Genomic DNA, 15,481 nt, shown 5'->3' on the forward strand with positions numbered 1-15,481 from the left:
ACATCATAATCAAATTGCTGAAAACCAGAAATAAAAGAGAATCTTAAAAACAGCCTGGGGAAAAAAAAGGCATGTTATGCAGACAGAATCAAAGATAAGACTCATCATCAGAAAACATGCAAGCCAGAAAAAAAAAAAAATGCTACTGCAAGAAAAAAAAAAAAACAGTCAATCTAAAATTCCATATTCAGGGAAAATATTTTTCAAAAATGAAAGCAGAATAAAAAGTGTTTCAGATAAAAGCTGAAAGAATTTATTGTCAGCAAACTTGCAGAAGAAAAGATGTTAGAAGCTCAAGAAAATCTGGAACTATGTAAGGCAATAAAGAGTACCAAAAATGGTAAACATGTAGGCAAACAGTTAAAAATTATTTCATCTATTAAGTCTGTTAAGCCTATTTTTAAATAATTGTTTAGGGCAAAGGTAATAATATATTGTGGTGTTTATATTATATGTAGAAGTTAAAATCATAATAAAAATAATGCGAAGGATACAGGGGGTTAATGGAAGTATACTGTTACCCGTGTAATTACATGTATATTAAGTACTTCGTTATTTAAACATAATCAAGAGTGTGTGGTATTGATGTAAGGACAGACATTTAGATCAGCGGAACAGAACAGAGAATGTAGACCCACACATATATGGTCAGTTGATATTTGACAAAGGTGCCAAAACAGTTCAACAGGGAAAAAAAACCCAGTCTTTTCAACACATGGTGCTGAAAAATCTGGATATTGACATTAAAAAATGAACTCTTTCACCTCACACTGTATACAGAAATTAACTCAAATTGGATTGCAGACTTCAATGTGAGAATTAAAACCATAACCCTTCTAGGAAAAAACATCTGCCACATTGGGTTAAACCAATTTCTTAACCTTGGCACTGTTTCCATTTTGGGGTGGCTAGTGTTTGTTCCGGGGGACTATCCTGTACCTTTTATTCAGCAGCATCCCTGGCCTCTACCCACTAGATGCCAGTAGCATTCTCCCAGTTATAACCATCAAGAATATCTCTACACATTGCCAAATGTCCCTTGGCAGACAGAGGGATCACCACAGGCTGAGGCACTGGATTAGACAGATTTCTTGTTTTTTTTTGAAACAGGATCTTGCTCTGTAGCCCAGATTGGAATGCAGTGGCAAAAACACAGCTCACTTGCAGTATCAAACTCCTGAGCTCAAGCGATCCTCCCACCTCAGCCTTCAAAGTAGCTGGGACTATGGCACATGCCACCATGCCCAGCTAATTTTTTTAATTTTTGTAGAGATGAAATCTCGCCATGTTGCCCAGTCTGGTCTCGTACACCTTGGCTCAAGTGATCCTCCTGCCTTGGCTTCCCAAAGTGCTGGAATTACAGCTGTGAGACACTGTGCTAGGCCTAGACAGATTTTTTAGATAAGACACTAAAAGCACAAACCATTAAAGAAAAAGTTGCAAATTGGACTTAATCAAAATTTAAACCTTCTGCTCTTTGAAAGACACTTCCAAGAAATTAAAAAGGCAAGCCATGGACTAAGAGAAAATATTTGTAAAATGTATACCTGATAAAGAGTTTGCATACAGTTTATATAAGTAACTCTCAGAAATAAAAACAAGAAGGCAACCCACCTAAAAACTGGTGAAATATTTGAATAAAAAATTTCAGAAGAAGGTACTCTAATGGAAAATAAGCACATAGAAAGATAATCAACCTCATTATGGAAATGCAAATAAAAACAACAGTGATATACCACGTCATACTCATTTGAATGGCTAAGATTAAAAGGACTGATAATAACAAGTGCTTACTAGGATGTGGAACAACTAGAACTCATACACATTGCTGATGGGAATTTAAATGTACAACTACTTTGGAAGAATGGCTTCTTGTAAAATTATACACATACACCATCTGACTCAACTATCCCACTGTTAAACATTTACTCAAAAATGAATGGAAAACAAACTGTGGTATATCCATATAAGGGACTACTACTCTGTCATAAAAAGGAACAAATTACGGATACATACAATAACATGGATGAATCTTAAAAGCATTACGGAAAGTAAAATAATTTAGATATAAAACTACATACTGTATGATTCCTCTTACTGAAATTCTAGAAAAGGCATTTTATGATAGAAAGTAGATCTGTTGTATTAGTAGAGAGAATGAGAGGAGAAAAGGACTAACTGCAACGGGACATGACAGAACTTTTTCTATAACATTTCTATGGAAATGTTCTAGATCTTGATTATGGTGGTAGTTATATAACTATACATTTGTGAAAACTCATTGAATTCTACATTTAAAATGGACAATTTTTATTGTGTATAAAGAATATCTCAAGCTGATTTAAAATCATATGGAAGGGAAATTGTCTGGTATTGAGGCTTTTATAACCAGTGATCAGACAAGGGCTTAAGAGAAACCCATCCATACACTCTACAGCTTCCCTATCTCTGCACAAACATTAGCTTTTAAGTATTAGACCCCAGCAAGCATGTTAGACATCTTCAAGACATAAAGACCACATGGAGACATCCAAATGATACCTACTGCCAGTGCTCCTGCTTTCAGTCCAGGATCATATGGAACTCTAAAGCTTTTGGGGAGATGAGAATTCTGCAGGTTTTCAAGCTTTTGTTTAAGTTGTGCAATAACTGTAATTGTCAAAAGTACACAAGAGTTATGTGAGTTCAAGAAATCATCAATATTATCCATAACATTTTCTGAGAACACACTTATTCACAGCATTCTATATATTTGTTTTGGTGTGGAGCAGGAGAAAAGTGGGTGGGCCCTGCCTTTGAGGAACTAACCACATGAAGTGGCAAGATACGTCAGGCTTACTGTGAGCAACATAACCATGAATACCTACTACAACAGGGGACAGAAATATGTGAATATATGTGGGATAACACATAGACACCAACACAATCAAGTAGAGAAGAATGCTCTGAGGGTAACGTTAAGGAATTAACACTGTAGTTTTCTTTCCAGCATGTGAAACTTTACCATCTGATTTGAGGAATAGACAGTTGAAGAAAATAATAAATGGAATTTGGTTAGGGTTCTGTAATTTCTTTTCAAAATAGGAACTTAGGTTCTGTAGACAAGTAGAGAAGATGGATGTGACAGTCTTAACATTCTAAAGGCAAACTACATGAATTAACAATTACTGGATAATCGACAGAATGAGGGTCCATACAAATGTTTTCCTTTCTTAAAATACAAATAAAATATTATTATTACCATTATCATTTTTAGGAGGAAGCACTGTAAGAATCAAAGGGAGAAAGGAGAAATTTAAAATATTCAGAAGTTTAAAATACTGACTGAGTACATGAAGTGTCTATGTAATGAGCCATAGTGCTAGGTCTAGGTATATAAAAATGAAAAAAAAAATATCCTCTACATTCAAGGTTCATAACAGTTTACCAGGCCAGTTAAGGACTTTAATTTAATGTAGTATCAATCAAAATCTATAGAAATACAGGGGAGTGACTAATTTTCCTAGGGCAGGGGCAGATTTTCTTAGCGTATGGATAATATAATAGAAATTGCTTGAGAGAGAAGACAGGGTCTGTGTGTGTGTTTATTACCTTTACACACACACACACACAAACACACACACACAATCGTCTCTGGTCTCTGTAACGATTGGTTCCAGGACCTCCTGCAGATACCAAAATCCATGAATGCTCAAGCCCCTGATACAAAATGCTGTAGTATTTGCATATAACCTATGCACTTCCTCCCATATACTGTAAATCATCTCTGTATACCTATAATATCTGATACAATGTAAATGCTATGTAAATCGTTATTATACTATACTGTTTAGGGAATAATGACAAGAAAAAAAGTCTGTACATGTTCAATGCATATTTAATTTTTTTCCCAAATGTTTTCTATCTGTGCTTGGTTGAATTTACAGATGTAGGACCCCAGATAGGAAAGAATGAATGTATCTCTATATATTACTCTGAGATATACACACAAAGAAATGCCAAAAATTTAAAATAGCCTCTTAACAATTCATCATTTTATAAGGCTGAAAACTTGAAAAATATATGTGCATATTCAGAGATGTGAAGAAAAAGGTAAAGATTTGGAAATATCTAATCTTTGTGTATGCAATTGTTCTTAAAAAATACATATTATATCTGCATAATGCTACTTAATTCTTCAGAGTTAAGAATATGTAAATATAAAGTTAAAAATTATGAACTTGTAAAACGAGAACTTCAATGTGCTTACTCTATGCAGACAGAAGACTAAAAATTGTGTTCTTGGTGCCTTCGGAAGGATACAACTTGGATTCCAGAAAAAAAAGAATTATAGGAACAATGGCATTTGGAGACAAAGGCATCTGGAAAGAGAACCAAGAAAATATAGCCACTGTACCTTGGGAACTGACGTCATATTTTTCAGCAGAGAGCGATTTAATATCAAGGGTGACTTTTTGTAACATCTCAATTACTTGAACTTGTTGGGTAAAGTCATGCAGCATGGCTGTGCCACAGCCCCTCAGATAGGCTTCCAGGATCACGGCGAACCTCTGCTGATAGTGTCTGGACTGGGCTATCTCACTTCTCAAGAACCAAAACAAAAAGTGACCGATTCTTTTGTTCTGAGGGCAGGTACAAGAAAGTTGAAATTATTATGACTAACGCTTTAGGTCTAACCAGTCAATTCTTGGCAACTTAAAATTTCATGCAATTATCAAAATGGAAGTACTTACTCTTAAACCACGCTTCAGCAGAAATCTGGCAAGGGCACTATCATGGTATGGTTCAAATTTCACAGCCTAAAGGAAGAACATATTGGCATTTGTAGGACTGTACTCTATGTTGTTGAATTAGGGAAAAGGAAATGGAGAACTGGTACTCTGCTTTAGTGGGTCTTCATGGCTAGAAAGATGAAAATCTTAACAGTCACTTAAGTTTAATCCTCTCTTTTAGAAGACACTTAGGACCAGACTGAACCACTTGCTTAAGATCATAGAGCAGCCGATGACATAAGCGGGATTAGAGGCTGAAACTCTTGACTCACAGTCGTGTGCTGTTGGTAAATTCAAAGGTGAAGAGGTGAGGGAATTTGCTCTAATTAGGTCTTACTGGTTTTGCTGGAAGGGTAGAGAGGAAAGATGGAGACACTGTAACAAATCTATAAAGTGGAAGGTAAGAGAGGATGTGAGAAGGAAAACGGACAGCGGAGATATAGTACAATACACGTAAGGAGAAAAATATTCATTAGATGGCAAGATCCTAAAAGCCCTATAACTTCCCTTTTTGGCATATCACTGGCAAGTTACTGTACTGTCTCATAGGTTCTTAACTACAAGTAAACAGTGGGTCTAGGTCAATCCACACAGAGCAATCACTATCCCCTGCCACAATTTGGTGTGTACAGAGCTTCCCATCCAAAAGTCCCTGATTTTATGTTTTCTTAAGTATAATTTGATCTTCATTTTTAGTGTTTAGTAATTTTCATATCACTGGGCTGATGTTAGAGAATATTGACTTGGTACAGCTCCATTATTGAACAGGAAAAACCAATAAAATTGGTAAAAACACAATTAAATATTTTGAGTGCATGGGTGTTTCATTGTTCTCTGTGCTTTTCTGAAGTTTGAAATAGTTCATAATTTCAAAAGCAGCAAGGCAAACAAACATTGTTCTGATTATTATAAAAGCATGTATAGAGGATAGATGTCATATGTATACATGAAGAGAGACTTAATATTAAATATCTCTGAGTATGCCCTTTATGAATAGAAATGGCATATCCTTTTTCTTGAGGAATGGAAGAAATTCCCATTCTAGTTTATATTTTAGGAACGGGGGCTTCTTGGAAGGATTTACAATTCCTCCTCTGGTGTTCCAGTTTGGAAATGATCAATAGTGACTTCATCATGTTTCAATTATACAAGTGTTTACAAAAATGCTTTTCAAAGGTATTGTCAAATAGGTGCCACTGTAGCTGCATCAAAGGGCTTAATTCTGAGAATGTGGTCATTTAGCCACCAGTACTCATTTTTGAAATGTTTTAAGTTTCTAACCCAGATGTGAGTCTTTCTGACCTTCTTCAGGTTTCACTTCTGTAAAGACAGTACAGATCTCAACTAGGAGACCATTTTAATCAGAAATGAGTCATTTAGCCATAGCTGAAAATGTCTCAAGTAGTTTTACAAATGACTACTCTTCTTCAGATTTAAGACCACAAATTCAATGTTAATATTATTTATTGACCTTTTTCATTTAACACATTTCTAAAAAGAACATTATTCATTTTCCAGCTCTTTAAAGTTTACTTGTGAAAACTAATTCATGGTAGCCCTGGGATTTGCAATAGAGCTCATCCAAGTTTATGTTGTTTTTATTAAGGATAGTTAGAAAACTGAAAATTCTTTAATTATTCTAAAATTGTTTAGTGTTATACAAATATCTAAACTAGTGAAACAAACTACTGAATATATTTAATGGATGAAAACAAAGCCAAATGTAATGTTTCAAGTATCTGACTAACAGGAAGGTGAAGATTCAGAGTTAAAGTTGAGGCTATCCAAAATGCTTATCAGAAAACTCCAGAACTTCCTATAAATAATGGATAGTGATTAGACAGTTTAGTGTGTAAAATTTAGCCTGGTTAACTCTAAAGATCTCAGGTTAAACATCACTTACTCAGAACTCTCCCTGGGTCCCTTAATCAAAATTATGTGTCCTTTGGATCCCTGGACTGTTTTCTCATAATATGGTATAGCTTACCCTGAAGTATTTGTCACAATTTGGTATTAAACATCTGTTTGTGTGTGTACTCATTTAATGCCAGTCTTCTCAGTACGTGTTGTTGAACTAATGAATAAATAGGTCTGTGCTCTAAAATAGCATTTCTATTCAAATTCATTTACTTCCTTTTCCTTGTCAAGCAGTACAATATAATTTGAGAACTGCTAAAGTGAGCAGGAGAACTGTTTCCCCTTCTTTCTTTAAATCCTTAACTAAGCCTTAGAAAAATCACTTGTCCTCTCAGGACCCCAAGGAATGTCATGAGAAGCAGAGTAGAAATACATACAGTCCTATACCTGTCTGCAGAGAGGAACTTTCAAGATTCTACCCAGATATGAGATGTTATTCTGTGAACTGTAATAAACATAGAGTAAGACCTTTTCTCTCTAGCCCCAGAATCCTGACACCAGACTGATAAAGGATATGGTGGTGGGTTTGTGAAAGGTTTGGGGCAGTGAAAAGAGCAGGATCTGGAGGCAGACCTCCTGGGTTTGAATTCTGGTCTGCCTCATTCAGAGTATGTGATCTGGGGCACCTTACTTAGCCTCTTTGTAGCTCAGTTTCCTCATGTACAATGTACAAATATTAATTTGACTTCCATCGTAGTTATTGGAAGAGTTAAATGAGATAACATTGAAAGCGTGTCAGTCACTTGGAGTCACAAGGAAGCATTCAGTAAGTGGAATCTATCATTAAAATAATAAATGAGAACAAAGTATTCCCACAGGGCCAATTCTCCTAAAAACGTGAAGTACTACTGTCTTCAAAACACTTGTCAGCAAACCCTCCAAGACAGTAAAAATGTGCATGGAACAGTTTACTACTTTTTGAGGCCATTTCATCAGATCTACTTTGGCCGATGATGAAGCGCTGAACAAAGGGCATTTGATGACAACTGAATGGGGTGCTTGTGCACATGCAAATAAATTCCTTTTGAGAAGGCTTCCATTGATAACAACACCAACACCCCCTACCTGGACCAGCTGTAGAAGGTAATGAAGAACATCATCATCCTCCAGACTCTCCAGTTTCTGAACTGCAATGGCTCTTACGTTTTCATCTGAGAAATTGCAGTCCAGGAGTTGCATTGTTAAGCCAACATCCAAAGCACTTTGATCCCAGACTTCCCTTCTGGCCAACAATTGGTATGTTTTGGCCACAATTTCTTGCTGTCCCCATTTCACTGAGCTAAATAGCTTAGGATATGCTTTTGGGTGCTTAAGACTCTCATATCTAAAGTGCCAGAGCAATTCTTTGTCCTCTGCTGTGAGAGGGTTAAGTGGATCAGTGGCTATGATTGCCTCCAATTGCTTGCGAAGCTGGTTGGGCATTTCTGCTCGAACCCGGTCGCCTTCCGGGTCAGGGGTGGGCTGATGCTTAGGCAGGGCTATTGGGTAGCAGTAATTATCCAGAAGAATGGAGATGGACATTGAGTTTTCCTTGTCTGGGTTGGTTGCAGATGTGAGTTTGTCAGCATTGAAGCTTCCTTGGTCTTCTCCCTTCCCGGATATCTGCCACATGTGGAGGACGTATTCTCCACGGCGCAGGAGGAACCGGTGGTCTATTAGCAGCAGGTTCACATAATAGAGAAGCTGAGCTTTGCCCCTGGACTCAGAACTAGGGGACTCCGCAGGGGCCTTGCTGGACAGTGCTGGAGCTTTACCGCAGTAGATCTGGAGGTTCAGTAGAGCCCCTTTGGGCAAGTCTTTGATTTTGATACTGAACTCAAGCCACACATTCCAGAGCACCTCCTCTGTGAAGGGTTTGGGGCTGGTTCTCCTTTGGCAAAGGACTTGCTGTCCATGTTGGATGTTTGCCTCCACAAAAACTGTGAGGTCGGTGTTCCGCGGCAGGACCGGGATATCAATGCCTCTGATCTTCACCCTGAACTTGCGGTCACAGTCCCACAGGGACACAGTGAACACACTCTCATGGTCCTTGCCGTGGATGGTCAGCTGCTCATGGTAGCCGGTGACTCCCGTGCAGTCGTCCACCAGCGGCCACTCTTCCTTCCTCACCTCGTCTAGGGCCGGATCCGGAGGAGTGTCCAGCACCAGGTGAATCTCTTCTCCGTTCTTGAGGCAGTGCCTCACCCACTGGAAGTTTTTGATGGGCGTTTCACCCACCAGGTACTCATCGCGGCCACAGACGCGCAGCACAAAATCCCGTTCGCTTTGGCTTTCGGGGATATCCATCAGATATTTCTTCTTGGCCATCTTGGTGAAGAAGCTCTGCAGGATGGTGCCGGGGGTGTCGTCGGCCGATACCTTGATGGTCTGGCTGGTGGTGCTGCGGTGAATGACGATGAAGATGCAGTTGTTGGCAATCTTCTTCCACAGGTACTCCGGGAGGGGCTTGGACGTCACCCAGGGGTGCATGGCGTAGAGCCTGGGGTCGCGGGTGGCCACCTCCGCCATGCGCGGGGTCACCAGGCCGCGGCGCGTGAACTCCAGCTCGTCGTCGTGCACGTTACTGACGTCGGTGACGTCATAGCCAATCAGCGCGGTGAGCTGCCGCTGGAAGGCCTGGGACTCCTCAGAGGGCGCACGCCGCTGCACCAGGTGGATCTGGCCCAGGCTCCGGTGCGTGGCCTTCCAGTAGCGCAGGCAGTCCAGAGTCTGCACCACCTGGTACTTGTCGTAGATCTCGTACCACTGCCCCTTCTTCTGGTAGAGCAGGAGGAAGTGGTCCGGGCCCAGCCGGTGGTAGAAGTCCGCCGCCACGCTGGTCTCCAGCGCGCGCAGCCACACCTGGGCCTTCATCTGCTCCACGTTGCCGTGGCCCGCCACGTGCAGCAGCGCCGTTTCGGGGCTCTTGCAGTTGCGCTGGCTGGTGGGCAGCACGAACTCGATGGGGATGAGCTCCATGGAGGACAGGCTGGCCGCAGCGCTGCGCGGCTTCATCCTCCGGCGCCTGCGGCGGTTGTCCTCTCTCAGCACCACAGGCTGTTCATAGTTCTCCAGCTCCATGCCCTATGCGACCTGGGAGCGGAGGGACACAGGGATTTGTCACAAGAAAGGCATTTTCCCTTTAAGTTTTTTTGGTGAGATAAAGGGAAGAGGAGGTATAAGCGGCAGACGTGTGCACAGGGACCCAGAGAGACCAAGGATTTTAAGCTGGATGCACTACAGCCTTTCAAAGCGTAGGCTTTGGAGTCGGGTGGTGAGTCTTGGCCCCGCCAATTACATTCTGGGTCACTTTGGACTGTTTAATATCTGAGCCTGTTTCTAATCTCTCAAACGAGTTAGTAATGCCTCAGAGGGTGGAGGTGAGAGTTAAATAAAGTAATACTTGTTCAATATGGGTGACAGGTATATGGAGGCTTATTGATTATTCTACTTTTGTATACTTTGACAGTTTTAAAGAGGTGAGTAAAACACTCATCCAGCACAGCGTGTGACACGTTATAATGGCTCAGAATGGAAATTGTTCTTAAACATACTGAAACGTATAGATGACTAAAATAGTACAGTTAAGGATCAAGTCCAAGTTTACAAGGTGCAACATGAGATGCCAGAAAACCTCACTTTGAAAACAGGCCCTTAACTTACTTCCTCTTTGTTCAGTCTCACACTTCTTGGAACCCAGACACTTCACCCAACTTTGCTTCACGTTCCCTGTTCTCAAACTGCCTGGGCCCAGGATCTACTCCCTAGTCAATTTCCTGTCTCTTGGATTAATTTTTTTTTTCTAATTAGGAAAACAAGTCATTTCATTCATAAAGCTAAAAAATGTTGGAATTGGTAAAGTTACAGTCAAAACCGTTTGCAGATATGTAAAATTTTGAATCATGGAATTTGTCAGTATTCTGGCTGTCGTTGCTATATTATGGCAGTATCTTAGAAGAGTCACCCAAGACTGTACTCTCCTAATAGGAACATTTAGGTAATTTTAACTTTGTACCAATTAATTTGATCTGTCTCTACTTAATAGTGGGGAAGCCACAGGATGGAAGGCAGGATTTCTGGAATCCAGTGACCTTCTGTTTAGATCCCCAATCAATTATATAACTTTTATTTTGCTCTAGTATTTTCATTTTTATAACACGTATTCACAAATTTATTCTCATTAACCTGCTCTTTCCATAAAATTCAATAAGTACCTACGCTTCACAAAGCAATTAAGCATAAATGTGACATAGTGCAATATGAAATCCTTCAAATAATGATTGAAATTGGAAAGGCATTAACACTGAAAGATGAATAGTTAGGTATTTTGCTTTTAATATTTAGTGTTACTACATTGTAATGCATTATATTCTAAACAGGAATCAACTATTGAAACAAAAAATGTTTCAGAAAATATCATTTGCTCTTTTAAATAACTAATGTTAGACTCACAACTACATTATTTCTTTAAGAAATAGTGGAGCATTTGATGTATACCAAAAAAGAGAGCTTGATTAAAAGATAAAAAAGACAAATTTCATTTGATCCAAATTTATGTTCAAATCTTGGCTTAACTTTTAAAACCAATATTCCCTCTCTTAAAATATGAACTTATATTTAGTACGTGAAACCAACTGTCCCAAAGAACTGTCTCTTGTGGCTTAAAGCATTCATTTTGGTCTTTTGCTGCATTATAGAATAACTAACAAAGAAGAGAACTGTAAGATACATTGATATTGACACTAACTTGAAATAAAACATGTCCAAATTTAAGCAGCATATAAATACACAGCAATAACTTCTGCCTCGGTGATACCAAACTATCTTATAAGATGCAGAGGAAAACAGGCTGACTAATACTCACTGGTTTCCTTCATGGTTGAGCTATGAAGCTTTCTCCTTTTATGAGAAGATGTTGGAAACACTGTAAGTACAGTAATCTTTAAGCATGCACTTGTAGGAATATGAAGCCTGGCTGCCGTGCCTTCCCTTTTCCTCCCCAGACAAAAACAAAGATCTGATGCACCTGCAAAACTATTGCAGGAACCTAGTGGATATCCACAATACAGGTTGGACTAGACAATGAAACACAGACATTCAGTGGTAGTATCATTTCAAGAACCGACAACAGTTCCAGATAAAAATAATCTAGCCCAGAAGGAAGTGCCACTATTCCGAGTCAGACCCAACAAAGAGCAAAAAATAGAAGGAAGCAATACCTGATAAAGCAGCGGAGGTGATGATGCTGAAGGATCATTTGTTTAATTTTTGAAAACAAAACAAATTCAAACCTACCCAGTGTGCCTCTAAACTCTTCCGCTTTTCTGAGGCTCCCTTCATATCCAGATGCAGAGGAAGTGTTGCAGTTACCAGGAAGGAAGTTTTAACCAAGTTGATTATACGTGTGATTGCTCATTTTAAAAGTGTCAGAAATGCATTTCCTGTTTTAGCATAGAGAGGGCAAGAGTATGAGACTGAGCAGTGTTTACCATGGGTTTTTTTCTTTTTCTTTTTTTTTTTAACTCTTTGAACTAATTTTTCAAAAGTTGTGATACTCAGACAAAATGACATAAATCCAAACCAAAAATATCCATTATGAGACATAAACATATGATCTATCTTTGTAGCTAGTTCTAAGTAGAAGAAAAGACCCGAGAGCCACAGTATTAGATATACTATTAGGAAGACTTTTACCAGTCAAATTAAACTCATTCCCTTCCTGGGAGTTCAAATGAATCCTTGTTCGTACACTAACTGAGGGGTGGGGGAAGAGAAACCTAGTCATCTTGAGGACTAAGTTATCAAGCTGAATATTTTTAAAGGCACGGTCTGGGAGCTCACTTCCTTAGCTTGGTGAGAGCTTTCACTATTTTTTCAGAGCGTTTGGGGCCTAAAATATCACTGGCTCAGACTGAAAGCACTGCAGCATGTGCATGTGTATGTATATAAATGTGACATACTGCAGTAAGTAACCCTTCAAATAATGGTTGAAATGCTAAAGGTATTAAAATTGAAAGATGAATAATAAGGTATTTTGATTTTAATGCTTAGTACCACTACATTGTGATACATTATATTCCAAACAAGGATCAACTATTGAAACAAAAATTAATGCTTCAGAAAATGTCACGTGTTGAGGATGGAGCCTTACTGTCAACAATGATTGATCAATTGACTGCAGACAACATATCTGGTATCAAGGGGGAAATATTTAGTGTCATGGGAAAATATCTGATATCCTGGGGAAATATTTGGTATCATGGGGAAATTGGGGAACTGAACACTGTTATAGCATCAGGCAGATTCCATCCTGGGAGATGGCTCCTGATTCCTATGGGAGTAGAGAATGAATAAAAAAGCCATCCTAAATCATTTTTAGGGTAGCTTTGTATCTTCCAGGTGACCTCAGTTCTTTGCAGAACCTCCAAGCATGCTGAACCAGTGCCCCCTCCCCTCCATCTCAAGAGTTTCCTATACTACAGTTTGTCCTGCAACCTGGGTGTTCAAGGACTCCAGATGAGCTTCAAGGGTAGCAGATAGGATGGAGATGGCCTCACAAGTCTCTTGGAGGTATATAACTAAGAGTTCCTCTGAATTGCTCTGATATCAAGGTAAATGATTGATTTGACTTACTTCCTTTTACATATGCCCCTTGGATTTTAACTTTTAAATAGCACTCTAATAGTTGACATTAGCAGGCAAATTATTTAATTCAAAGGCTGCCTCTCAAATATTAAGAGGGGGCTTACCAGCTTCCCAAAGTATATTCCTATATAGGAATACTCCTTTAGGAGGCAGCAGCTTTAGAAGTGTCAATGTTGGCCTTCTTGGTTGGTTCAGAGGGAAGATCAACACACTGTAGCCACCAAGTCATGATGTGAGAGCTTGTCAAGCTGTGTTTTACGAGAGTGTGTGGGAGGGTTTATGGGGGTGGGTGGAGTGGGAGGAGGTTTGAGGGTAGCAGGGCGGACTTCAGAGAGACCATGAGCTTGGCCAGCTTTGTCCCCAGACCATTCAACAGATCCCTTCCCTGTCCTGGTTCAGTCACTTCCAGGGGGCCAAGTCCCAATCTGGCACTGGACACACACACACACGCACACGCACACACAGACACACGCGCGTGCACACGCACACACACACACGCACACACACGCACAATTATTCCAGAAATGATAGACTCAGCCTCTTGGCCCTTCCTGATTCTGAAGGAACAGTTCAGCTAAGTTTGATTATGCAAAGGATTTTCTGTTGTATGACAAACTTGCAAATACGTCAGGTTTATTGGTAGTTTGAGATTAAAAGTACCCTGCTCTTCCCCAAATCTTAATATAGCTGCTAAAATTTGACTATCTGTAGTAAATGTTCCCAGGGAGAAGTAATGGCAAAGATTTCCTTCCTCTGTGGATACTTCCTTCAGGCAGAGGCATCCTTTACGAGTAAGAATATTTCATATCTCCATCTCCAGAATATTTAGAAGACCCTCAGTCCTCATTAATATCCTATTTTAATAATATATTTATTATTTTTCCCTTCTGTGAATCTGTAGACATACAATGCATTTTGGTTGGGGAAAAAAACACAATCAAAGGCTCTCACCTTCCATATCACATCAATTATCACAGCAGTGACAAGATAGAACAGTTTAGAAAATAAGAACACAGTAGGAAGTATTGATAGACATGAGAAGTGAATTATTTGTTATGAGGAAAGCTCTTTGCAGTGGCCTTCAGAGAGATTATTTATGATCTACTTGGAGAGACAAAACATGCAGAGGAAAGAATAACATGTGCAATGTGTTAGCATATTCAGTCCAAGTGGTTTAACTGTATGATGTAACTTTCATTATGTAAGTTTATTGGAGGAGTTCACTTTGGGTGGGATTTAAAAATTTTTGTTTTAAATATGTAGGGGAAGGTCTGGATTTCAAGGCAAGAGGAATCACAGGGGCAGGTCCTCAAGCCAGAAGGCAAGTGGGGAACAGTGAACAGGTCAGTTCACTGAAATGGAGAGTTTGTGAAAGAGCAGTACGAGAGATGGGGAGAGACATGACAAGACAAGTGTGTGTTTCCCACATGAATTTCACGTCTTGGCACGTGTAAATAGTAGTGGTATGTGTATGCACACTGGGGTGACCAGAGAAGGCCCCGCAAAGAGTGAGACAACGGCTGCATCCCCAAAGCCCTCACCCCTTTGGGCATGCTGGCTGGGAAACTCTGTTATTGGTTATTTACTGTTGGAGTAGCTATGTCACTCAGACTTGAGGGAATCTTTCATATTGAAAAAACATGATCATCCATCTTTTCATATGTATATTTTTAGCTCAGCTTCATTGTGATAAAAATGCAAAAAGGCATTTTAATCTAATGTAACAGTTTAGTTCACCTTCATACCTTGCTTTGTTGTCTGGGTACAAAGGCAAACCTTTATGAAGCTGTGCCTGATATTTTTTGGTCTGTATTTGGTAAGATTTAGGAGAAACATCCTGGTATTGTAGAAACACACACATTCATGAGACCTAGGCTTATTCCTTCACATTCTTTAGGCCTCATATATGCCAATTCATTTCTTTTGGCTTCCTAATCTACCAAAGGATAGCAACCACCCTACGTGTTTCATAGGAAGTTGTTATAAATCTTCAATTTTCAATGGAACAAAAACTTACCTTACAGTAGTATGTAAGATATTATGTTAGATGGCTCTAGAAGGTACACAATTCCAGGTATCACACACCAACACGACACACAGAGTAAGAAGAGTCCATGTCATCTTGTGTGTTTCTTTTTCAGAGAGAGGAAGACTTTCCCAAAGGTCTT

General features: G+C 39.5%; 1 protein-coding gene across 3 annotated transcripts in view; it reads right to left on the reverse strand.

The window, feature by feature from the left end:
• Positions 1-12,054, reverse strand: part of PIK3CG (phosphatidylinositol-4,5-bisphosphate 3-kinase catalytic subunit gamma) — a 44,239-nt gene extending 32,185 nt beyond the window's left edge. Inside the window, exons 1-5 of one of the 3 annotated variants that reach the window (XM_021673180.2) lie at positions 11,964-12,054; positions 7,755-9,761; positions 4,734-4,799; positions 4,397-4,622; positions 2,546-2,649 (exon numbers count right to left, since the gene is read on the reverse strand). In XM_021673180.2, coding sequence (XP_021528855.2) covers positions 2,546-2,649; positions 4,397-4,622; positions 4,734-4,799; positions 7,755-9,749 — 2,391 coding nt within the window. In that variant the 5' untranslated portion in view covers positions 9,750-9,761; positions 11,964-12,054. Of the gene's footprint in view, positions 1-2,545; positions 2,650-4,396; positions 4,623-4,733; positions 4,800-7,754; positions 9,762-11,532; positions 11,851-11,887 lie in introns of those variants that run through there. The other 2 variants (XM_021673176.2, XM_021673177.2) reach the window with 2 other exon arrangements.
• Between the last annotated feature and the right edge of the window lie 3,427 nt (positions 12,055-15,481).

Source organism: Aotus nancymaae, unplaced genomic scaffold (genome assembly GCF_030222135.1).
Source record: "Aotus nancymaae isolate 86718 unplaced genomic scaffold, 86718_ANA_hifiasm-v0.15.2.pri h1tg000002l, whole genome shotgun sequence".
In the NCBI taxonomy this organism is placed as follows: domain Eukaryota; kingdom Metazoa; phylum Chordata; class Mammalia; order Primates; family Aotidae; genus Aotus; species Aotus nancymaae.